At 49.3% G+C, this 10,584-nt stretch overlaps 1 protein-coding gene across 2 annotated transcripts in view; it reads right to left on the bottom strand.

Annotated features, from left to right (window-relative positions):
- Ulk2 (unc-51 like autophagy activating kinase 2) overlaps positions 1-565 on the bottom strand; it is a 75,797-nt gene extending 75,232 nt beyond the window's left edge. The window contains exon 1 of one of the 2 annotated variants that reach the window (XM_055594085.1): positions 283-565. In XM_055594085.1, coding sequence (XP_055450060.1) covers positions 283-372 — 90 coding nt within the window. In that variant the 5' untranslated portion in view covers positions 373-565. The remainder of the gene's footprint in view (positions 1-282) is intronic. The other variant, XM_055594086.1, reaches the window with a different exon arrangement.
- Between the last annotated feature and the right edge of the window lie 10,019 nt (positions 566-10,584).

Raw genomic sequence — 10,584 nt, 5'->3', positions numbered from 1 at the left:
GGGGGAGCCCCAGTCGCCTCTCGGGACCCGTGGCTTGTCGGAGCAGCCGGTCCCGGGGCGTCCTCCGGTTACCCAGCGCGCCGACAAGGAAGAACTTCAGTGGCCCGGCGCCCGTCGGTGGGTGGAGCTCAGCGCGGCGGCTCCAGCCTCCAAAACAAACCCTGCGACGGTGACAGGCAGCACAAAGGCCGGCCGGGCGGCCCGGGGCGCCCAGCCCAACGACCGGCAGCGGGGCGTCGGCTCACCGGCCCCGCACCGGGCCGGCGGGCGGGAGGCGCTCACCTGGCGGTGCCGCCCCCGGAAGACCACGGCGAAGGCCCCGTGTCCCACGAGGTCCCGCTTGCTGTACTCGAAGTCGCCCACCACCTCCATGGCCGCGCCCCCGGGACATAGAGCGCTCGGGGTGGGGGGCGGCGTGGCGGAGAGCCGGGATCAGCACCGCGGGCCCGAGGGCGCCAAGCGCGCCCGCGGGCGGCGGGACGGGGGCAGCCGCGGCCCCGGGCCCGGACGGACACTCATGCCGAGAGGCCGGAGCGGAAACGGGACAGGCCGCCGCGCGGAGCCGGGGTCAGCGAGGCCCGGGCCCGGGCGCTCCTCATGGCCCGGGGCCGCCTTCGGCCGCGGGGCTCTGGCCGAGCGGCCTGGGCGCTGCCCGACCGGAGGGCACCGCCACCGTCACTGGGCGTAGCCGGAGCTGCCCGCGCGCCCGGCGGCGGTGCCAGGCCGGGGCCGCGCCATGGCCGCAGGTGCGGCTGCCTCGGCTCGGTGCGCCCCGCGGCGCGGCTGGGTGACGGCCGCCGCCCTGGAACCCGCCGCACGGCCGCGGTGGCGGCTCCTGCCCGCTTCTCGGGAGCGCCCAACGCACGCGCGCGCGCCGGCCGCTCCACGCCGACTACCGGCCCCGCGCGACGTCAGCGCGTCTGGTGGGACGGCGCGCCCCGCTCCCGCTCCCTCCGCCGAGAAAAGGAGTGCGCGCTGCGGGGCGCGGCGCCAGGCACCGGAGGCCGGTCCGCAGTCGCCGAGGCCGGTGGGCGAGAGGGTGAGGCCGCCGCTGCTCGGCTACCGGCTGCGGGCTCCGCGCCGGGCGCCGGGGACGGGCTGGAGCCTGCCACGCCCTGACCTGAAGCCGGCCCCTAAGGGGCGGGTCTTGAACTCCCGGCCCGGGGAATCGCTGAGGCCGTGCAGAATCCGTGGGTCCAAAGAAGGCAAAACCTCTTAGGGCTTTCGAATCCCGACGGCCAGCTGCCCCACTGCGCACTGAAGGGATAGCGTCTGGCGGGGACCTTTTGGAGGTCCCTAGACCTGTGAGAGGCTCAGAACCTCCTTTCAGAGAAACTGCACTCTACAATGTGCCTTTCTAAGGAGAACCGCGGTCACCAGTTGTTCTCAGGCTTTTCTTTTTCTCTCTCCTCTTGTTCAGGTGGCAAATGTTTGTCAGCTTTGGCTCAAGGAAGCATTACCGAACCATGGTAAACAGCCTGTATGAGTGACCCCATACCTAAGTGTATTTTAAGGTTTGGGGATGCTGCTGTCCAGTTTTGTTTTGTTTTTGAAGGTTTTACTTTTCTGAGTATGGGTGTGTTGCCTGCATGTGTATTATGTACACCATAGGTGTACTAGGTGCCTGCGGAGGCCAGACGAGGGTGTAGATCTCCTAGGACTGGAATTGGATGGCTGTGAGCCACAATGTAGGTGTCTAGGGGTCCTCTGGAAGAACAGCCATCTCTCTCCAGCCCTGAGCAACTCATCTTGACAACCAGGTAGAGACCCTAAAAACCCCTAGCTTTGAGAGGAGTCAGGAATCTGAAAGCAGCAGCTGTATCTCTTTAGTCCATTTTCTGTTCCTAAGAGCACAATACCGCAGACTCAGTAAGTCCATTTTCCATTGCTAGAACAAAATGCCCCAGGGTTAGCACTTTATGAAGAAATGAGATCCATGCAGCTCACAGTTTTGGAGGCTGACACCCCAAATAGCAAAGCACCAGCTCTGACACGTGGCTTCACAAGTGTACTGTGGGACAGAGAGCGATCACAAGGCAAAGAACCAGAGTGTGAGAAGGGACCAGTGTTACTCTTTCATAACCACTCACTCTAGAAAGAGCTGGTGTCCAGGAGACCTCCATTAATCCCTTTCGTGAGCATTGCCTGTGGTGGCCTTTCAGTTCAGCTCACCTCTTACCACCCTGAGGACCCAGCGTCCAGCACGAGAAACTTTAAGGAACACATTCAGATTGTCCCAACATAGTGGTAAGTTAGAAAGTTTGTTTTGAAAAAGAAAGAAAGAAAGTTTGTTTTGGCTTGTAGGTCTTATCCACGGTGGAGGGGCTGTATCTGGTGACAGCTTTCTGGATGGCAGGATGAAGTGGTACCAGGCATCCCAAGGTGAGATTCAGGGCATATTGAGGGGGGCCTGAGCAAGCTGGAACTTTTTTTTCTCTCGGTGTTGAGGGTCAAACCCAGGACCTCACACATGCTAAGCAACTGCTCTGCCCGTGAGTTGTAACTCCAACACCTAACTGCTTTTTAAAAAAAAAAAAAAAAAAATTGTATTTATTGTGTGTGCGCGTTTGCAGAGGTCAGAGAATAGCTCGCAGGGGTCAGTTTTCTCCCTCCACCATGTGGGACCTGGAAATGGAACTTGGCGACATGGCAAGCACCCTTACCCCATCCGGTGAGCCATTTCACTGCCCCACCTTCTTGGATAGCACAGCTACTCTGAAGGCAACATATTAACCTAGTAATCTCATGGATGGATCCGTCTGTTCTTGAGAGCAGACCCAGAATTACCTCTTCAATACCTGGCCACCCCTCTTCTCAGGGCAATCACATATGCTGCTGTGAGTTCCGGGAGGGGCTAACTATATCCAGCCTGTAGCGCCTTCCCTCCTCAGATTCTCAAAATGTGGGGCTTTGGATATCTGCTCCCACGACTGATCCACTTCTATCCTTACTGCCAAAACTGGCCAAAACTGGTTGTGATAAACATGAAGTTTAGGAGCCTTAAAAAGCAGAGGTCAAATTAAACAACTCTATACTTGAATTTTTAAAAATTGTGCAGGTTCCTTATGTCACTAAAAGACTGCAGTTTATCTCTAAATGTGAGCACATCATAGGATATAGAGCTAATATAAAGACACTCACTGAATGGCAGGTCTTTGGGAATATGGAAGCTCTGGATTTACACAAGTCCCTGAACTTTCTAATCTACAGTCTCCTCATGTATAATTTGGGGATAAGGACAGCCGCTACTTCACTGGACTGTTTAGAAGATTAAATAGCGGGAGCTGGAGAGACCACTCAGTGGTTAAGAATATGTAAGACTCTTGCAAGAAGACCCCAGTTCAGTTCCCAGCACCCACACACCATGTGACTCAACAGCTGCCTGTCTTCAGTTCCAGGTGGATCAATCATATGCCCTCTTTTGGCCTCTGCAGACACCTGTACACACATGGAACACACACACACACAGACAAATAAATATAAGGAAATAAACCCAAAGTATAAACTGCTTGGGATATTATCTAGCACCTACAAAGTACTAAAGATTGTTTAAAAGTATCAAAACCAACTTAATGCGGCACTTCCCCAACACAGACCAGTGCCCTCAGGATTTTCCCTCTCTTTCCCAACCACCCCCTAGATGGTTTTCAAACGAACTGAGCTTGGGTGTTTTAGCCTCATGTAGCTGGAGCCACCCAGGGCAGTTAATAGATACACGGAGAGTTCATGCCTATAAATGCTGCAGAAGCCATCAGCATGAGGCATCTGCACAACCGGAAAGCAGTGGGGAGTGTAATAGAATTGCTTGTCAACCTGACAGGCTGTGGAATCACTTAAGAGACAAGCCTTTAGGCAGCAGCAAGGGAGGTTCTTCAGGTTAGATTAACCTCCCTCTGGGCAAGCCAGTGAGGAAGTGTTCTGATGAGGTTCACTGATGCCAGGAGACTTGCCCCAAAAAAGAGCATCACTGTTTCCTGGACTTCTTGAAAAGAAGGAAGGCAGCTGAGCAGAAACAGCCATCGTTCTCTGCTTCTTGACTGAGGATGCAAACGCAAGAAAGCGTTTCCATCGCTCCCAGGTCAAGGCTACGGTAGTTCATCATGGTGGGGAGGTCATGGCCGAAGGAGCCCCAGGTAGCTGCTCAGCCACACATAACATCCACACTGCAAGGCAGAAAGCTTGAACACATATGCTCAGCTTGCTTTCTCATTTTAGTCAGTGCAGGACCCCAAGCCCAGGGGATGAGTCTGACTGTTTCCAGTCCTCCCACATCAATACCTCAAAGGCAAGCTCAGCAGCCCATCACACAGGTGTTTCTAGAATCTGCCAAGTTGACAGCACCATCCATCTCACATTGCGTTCATCAGGGGATTTTTACCACAGCAACAGGAAAAGCAACTAATAGAGGGCTGAGGCAGCAGCATGGCTGGAGTGGGGCTGCTCCCACGGTGTGTGATGGCACCAGGACCACAGGTCACAGAGAAGCTGCCGTGCACCCACAAGTGGTCAGCTTCACTGCTGTGTGCTGAGGTGTTTCCTCTGGTCTCAATACTCGGCAGGAGCAGCACATGGCCTTCCTGCTGGCCACCTAATGCCTTTCGTATACAGGTCTTTGTCTGGTTTTGTCTCGGGCTACAGTTCACAACCCCATGAAAGTCCTATCAAAGATCCTCCAAACTCCCTGTGACAAAAACCCATCAAACAACTTCGAAGGACAGAGATTTACGTTTGGCTTCTGGTTCCTGAGGCTCCAGCCGGTGGTTGGGTGGCTCTGTTGTTTCCGGAGGAGGCAGAGCATTCTGGTGGAGGCATGTGTGTGAAGCAAAGCTTCCTACTCTGTGCATTGAGAAGTACACAGAGAGGAAGGGGCTAGGGACAATTCTCACATCTGTGCTGTGCCTCAAGGGACCTCCTTGCTCCAGCCATCGAGTTCCTATAACTTAATACCTTCAAGTTGTAAAGTCATTGACAGGCCAAGCAATTGATTAGGTCAGAGGTCTTACCATCCTTTCAATGAGTAGACCCAGCTGGGGACCAGTCCTTCAACATAGTTGTCTTTAAAGATGCTTGTATAGAATGTCACTAAAGTTACACTCCCACGTTAGGACATTTCAAAAGCGTTAACAAGCTGCCTCAGAGTTCCGAATGTGAAGCTACGTCACACCGTCACACCTCTATCCACAGCCACGAACGCAAAGCTGACACATAGGGTTTGACTTTGAGGCTCATGATGAAAGGGGGAAGGGTGGTAAAAGCAGGAGGAACTTTACCAAGGGACTGTTTGATTAGGACTACGGAGGCAGCACCTGACAAAGGCTGATTGTGATGAAGATAAAAGAAGGCAGCCCAGGCCGAGAGGCAGCTCAGAAGGTGCGGGTGCTCCAGGCCAAGCCTGCTGGCCCCAATTCAATGTCCTTGAAACTGCAAGGAGGAAGGAAAGGACTGAACTGACTTCTTTGAGTTGCTCTTTGACCCCCACATGCATATGGAGGTCACATGCCCACACACATACATATACTCACACACACAAAATGTGTAAAATGAAAGGAAAAAAAAAAAAAAAGAATGCGGCCAGTTATTGATAACCTTAGCTCACCTAAGTCTGTTTCTCTCTCCCACCAAATGCTGGTGTAATTCCAGCATTTGGGAGGCTGAGGCAAAAGGATCAGGAATGAGTTCAAGGCCAGCCTGGTCCATAAGATACTCTGGTGCCCGTCCTCCCACTGCTGGAATTACAGTTGAGAACTGCTATGCCCAGCATAAACAAATGATATTAATAAAAAAAAAAAAAAAAACTTCAGATACAATGTTGGGCATTGTATCTGTAGGGTATGACTTTTCTACTCAGTATGCACAGGAGGACCCTGGGGCAAATCCCTAATGAAGCCCAGTACGGAAGCACACACCTTTAGTCCCAGCACTCAAGAGAGGCAGAGACAGGTAGATCTCTGGTCTCAGCCTGGTCTACACAGTGAGTTCCAGGACTACATAGAGAAATCCTGTCTCAAATAGACAATAACAAAAAACCCCAAAGCATAAATGAATGATTTAAGGATTTGTTCTCATAGTATGAGTGGCTTATTTTTACTGTTGCCATATTTGTTAGTTCAAAAAGTATCTGTTTCATAAGACATGACAATGTTTTCATAACGGCTTAAATGTTTGCAAACAAAAAAAAATATTTGCAAACAAATATCGTTGATATATTTAAAAGAGCATATTTCCCAAATAAACTATTTGAAGTATCAAAATTTCTAAACAAAAATTAATGAGACAAAGAAGAAAATGAAAGATGGATCTGCAAGGCCCAGAATGAAAGTTTGCTCACCTGAGACCTGAGCTATGCAGAGACCCCTATGTGAAGCCCCTTTCAACAAGCCTGGCTAGGAGGGAAAAACTTCCACCAAGACTCAGATAAGAAGGTGCTTACATTACATTCGGGTCATAGGACAGGACAGGAAATGACAGCATGCCTCCAGAAACCCCAAACTCCACCCTCAAAGACAGAGAGTTCCAGTCTCTGAAGGTCAGAGAATTGCTAATGATCCTTTAAAAGAACTGGGGATAGGGACTGGAAAGAGGGCCCAGAGGTTAAGAGCACTGGCTGCTCTTCCCAGCAATCGTATGGTGTCCCACAGCATCTATAACAGGGTCTGATGCTCTCTTCTGTCATGCAGATATACAGGAAGACAGAACACTCGTATACATAAATAAATCTTTTTAAAAAACTGGGGATAACGGGGGAAAGATGTGGTTAGTTTGTCAGGAACAAATGTGTCTATGTGGTGGTGCTATCACTCAACTGTTCAATCCTGTTTTCAGTTTAAAAATGTTTATTTGTCACATGATATTCAAAATGGAACTCAAGGCTGGCACTCTATACATGTGGTCATCTGAGTTCTAGTGCTCAGTAGTCATTATCCTTTCTGTTTTCACTGCGCTGATGGTTGGCGGTCAGACCACAGCCTCCTTTGTACTTCCCTCTCCTTTGAAACATTCCATGCGTGCACAGAGAGGCCTCTCTTTTTTGAGACTGTACATTTCCGTGTTTGTGGTGACCGCTAAGATCCACTCCAGTGTGTTTAAAATGGCCTTCTAATTGGCCCTGGAGTTCTATTACAGCTGCTTCACTCCGCGGATATAACTTCAGTGGGCGATGGAAGATGCCAGAGAAACAAACCATGGAAAAATGGATTTTCCTCAAAGTGAAGCTACTTTTAAAACCTGAAAGTCTTAACCCAAAGAAGAGTTGAATAACATGATAGCAGAGACTACAAACTCACTCCAAAGAGGGTTTCACTGAAGGGAAAATATTTTCTCTGTTTTTCTTAGTTTGAGCTTTTAATACCATGTGTTCTGATCATATTAGCCTCCCTGCCCCACCTCTTCCAGATCCACCCTTCATGTCGTCCCCTTACAGCCAACCAGCAGCTGTCAGCCACCAGTTGTTCCTCTGCTAGAAGTAGGACTCTGTGCCCACCTCCCCTCTCCATGTCAGGATTTGGTCTCGCTTGGGCTTGCACAGGTCTTTATGTATGCAGCGGCCCTGCTGGGTCCTCACAGCCCCCTGTCCTCTTCTGCAGTGATTCTGAGTCTTTGATGGAGGGTATGACGTGTGTGTTCCATTCCGGGCAGAACATTCCGAAATCTCTTATTTTACATTGGCCAGTTGAGGGTTTCTGTGTTCATCATCATCACGGAGGAGGGTTTTGAGATGCCCTCACTTGAAGTGGAGGTACAGAGGGTAAGAAAGCATTTGAAAGTTAAGTCTTATCATCAGGGGGCTGGGAATGGTCGTTAAGAACATAGGCTGCGCTCGGCGTTAGCGCCGTCTTCTTTGAAACTCCTGCGCTATGAGAGCGAAGTGGCGGAAGAAGCGAATGCGCAGGCTGAAGCGCAAGAGAAGATGAGGCCGAGGTCCAAGTAAATAGACTTGGGCACCACGAAGGCTGCAGAAGTGAAGGATGCTGAAGTCCAGGACGCTGGTGCAAGCTGTCGGCCTGGGACTGTTAGCCCCTGTAGGCAATACCGTCTCCAGTGACCTCTGGAACAGTCTCTCGCCGAGACCACCTGAGAAACTGGCTGCCTTCCCTACAACCGAAACAATACCGCTTGCCTTCTGCCCTGGACCTTTGTCATTCTGGACTAGTTCTGTTCGCTTGTGGCCAAGTGTAACTCGTGTACAATAATACATCATTCTCGCTGTCTGAGCTGAAGAATAAAACAAACAAACAAACAAACAAAAACGAACATATACTGCTCTTGCGGAGGACCTGAGTTTGGTCCAAGCACCAACAACTCCAGCTCTGGAGAGCTAATGTGCTCTTCTGGACTTGTGAGGCATCGTGCTCACACGCACATACCGACCCCACCCAACACACAGAAGCGCACACCCTGTCTGAAAGAATGTCTACAGTAGAACACTCTCCATTTTAATTTTATTTGTACATTTTGGCTTGGGATATAGGTTTCAAGAGACATCATACCAGTGTCATTTAAAAGAAACGCTATTTGTAAGGAGAAAAGAAAGAAAAAATAACATTTTAAGTAAAAAATAAGCATGTTATTGTTTAAAAAAAATAAAACATCTGGGGGTGAGGGTGGCTCACTCCTTTAATCCCAGCACTTGGAAGAGGCAGGTGGATCTCTGAGTTCAAGGCCAGCCTGGGCTACAGATCTAGTTCTAGGACAGACAAGGCTACACAGTAACCCTGCTTTGAAAAACAAAACAAACTCAGTTGTCCAGCACTGAGCCCTTCTCCTAATGGTTGGGTGTGGCTGCTGCCTGGTGCTGAAGGCCGGTACTTGCAGCCCAAATGTGTAGCAGCTCCATAAGGGGAGTCCGGACAGCACATATCTGAGCCTATTGTGCCAACTTGAAAACTTCCAGGGCAGGCTGTAATTTTCCACCATGTTGATTAGTTCACATGTTTATTCACATGTCTATTAAATGTTTATTTTGTTTTTTTCTTTCTTCCTTTTTTTTTGGGGGGGGGAGGATCTCTCTATGTGAAGCAGGCAGGCCTCAAACTCCCAGAGATCCACCTGTTTCTGCTTCAGATAGACAGACAGATAGACAGACAGACACACACACACACACACACACACACACACACACACACACACGTTAAGTAGAGCTTGATGTGGTTATATACACTTGTAATCCCAGTACTTAGGAGACTGAGGCAGGGGGATTATAAAGTCCAGGGTATCCAGAGCTATGTAGCAAGACCCCATCTCAACAACCCCAAAATTTGTTATTTTAATCATAATTTTTTAAAAGACAGGTTTCTCTGTTTAACATCCCTGAATGTCCTGAAACTCACTTTATAGACCTCAAACTCATAGAGATCCTCCTGCCTCTGCCTCTGGGATTAAAGGCATGCACCTCCACTGTCTAACATAATCATAAAATTAATGTGGCAAAAAAAAAAAAAAGGATGATGTGTAAAATTTACAATACTTAGATTTAACGAACAGCATTAAGAAGCCAGTTATTTACACTTACCAAACCTTGGCTGGCCTAGACTGAAGCTTAGTGCTTGAACTCATGTTTAGGAAGTAGGAAACCTTAGACTCCATCCCCAGTATCACACATGCTTACCACACATACACACATATACAACACACATGCACATACCACACATACACATATCACATACACATACCACACATACACAGATAAACAGATGCACATATATACGCATATACATGCAAATAACACACACACACATACCACACACACAAATACACATATACATACCACATATACCCATATACATACACAAATATACATACACCACCCACCCATATACATACATACATACATACATACACACTTGCCCACAGGTGCACAAAAGCACGGATTAGTAAGCTGATGGAACAACTCAACCTTCCTTTTAGTCATTCGGCTTCAGCTACAATCACCACCACACTTGGCTAGCACAATGGTTTTCAACTTGGATATTGAGGAATTCTGGAGGTCCAAGAAGGTACCAGGGGCTTTAGGAAGTCAGATATATTTTCCTACAGTATAGACAGATAAGCTGCTTTTTTTCACTGGGTCAGTATCTGAGATGAGGGTGTGAAAGAAGCAGCTGGTGAAGCTCCTGGCTCCTGGCAGGACCCTGGGCGGACTGAACCGCAGTGCCCACCATTATATACTTCGTGACCAAGCCGGGAGAACATGCCAGTCCGTTTTCACTGAGATTCTCCTGTGTGGCAGCAACAATTACTGAGGTGGGGGAAGTCTTAGCTTTTCCTTTCCTCTCTGGGCCTCTGTGTCACCTTTAGAAAGAGATAATGCAGAGGCTGCCAGTGGCAGAGAGGAAAGTCTGATGACCTGAGAAAATCCTGGTGATAGAATCTGTAAGTCCCAATAATGCTTTTTTAAAAAGATGCTGCTGATCTGGCGGGCATGCCTGTCACCCCAGAACTTGGGAGACTAAAGCAAACAAGTTTGAGGGTAGCATACACTAAGAGTGAGACATTGTCTTAGAGAAACAAACTGAAAGTAAATCAAGAACAAACACCCACAAACACAGAGGCTTTTGAACAATCCTATTTTCTTTTCTGTTGCTTTGT

Source organism: Psammomys obesus, unplaced genomic scaffold (assembly GCF_907164565.1).
Source record: "Psammomys obesus unplaced genomic scaffold, mPsaObe1.curated_primary_1811, whole genome shotgun sequence".
Taxonomy (NCBI): domain Eukaryota; kingdom Metazoa; phylum Chordata; class Mammalia; order Rodentia; family Muridae; genus Psammomys; species Psammomys obesus.
This window is presented reverse-complemented; position numbering and strand designations above follow the sequence as displayed.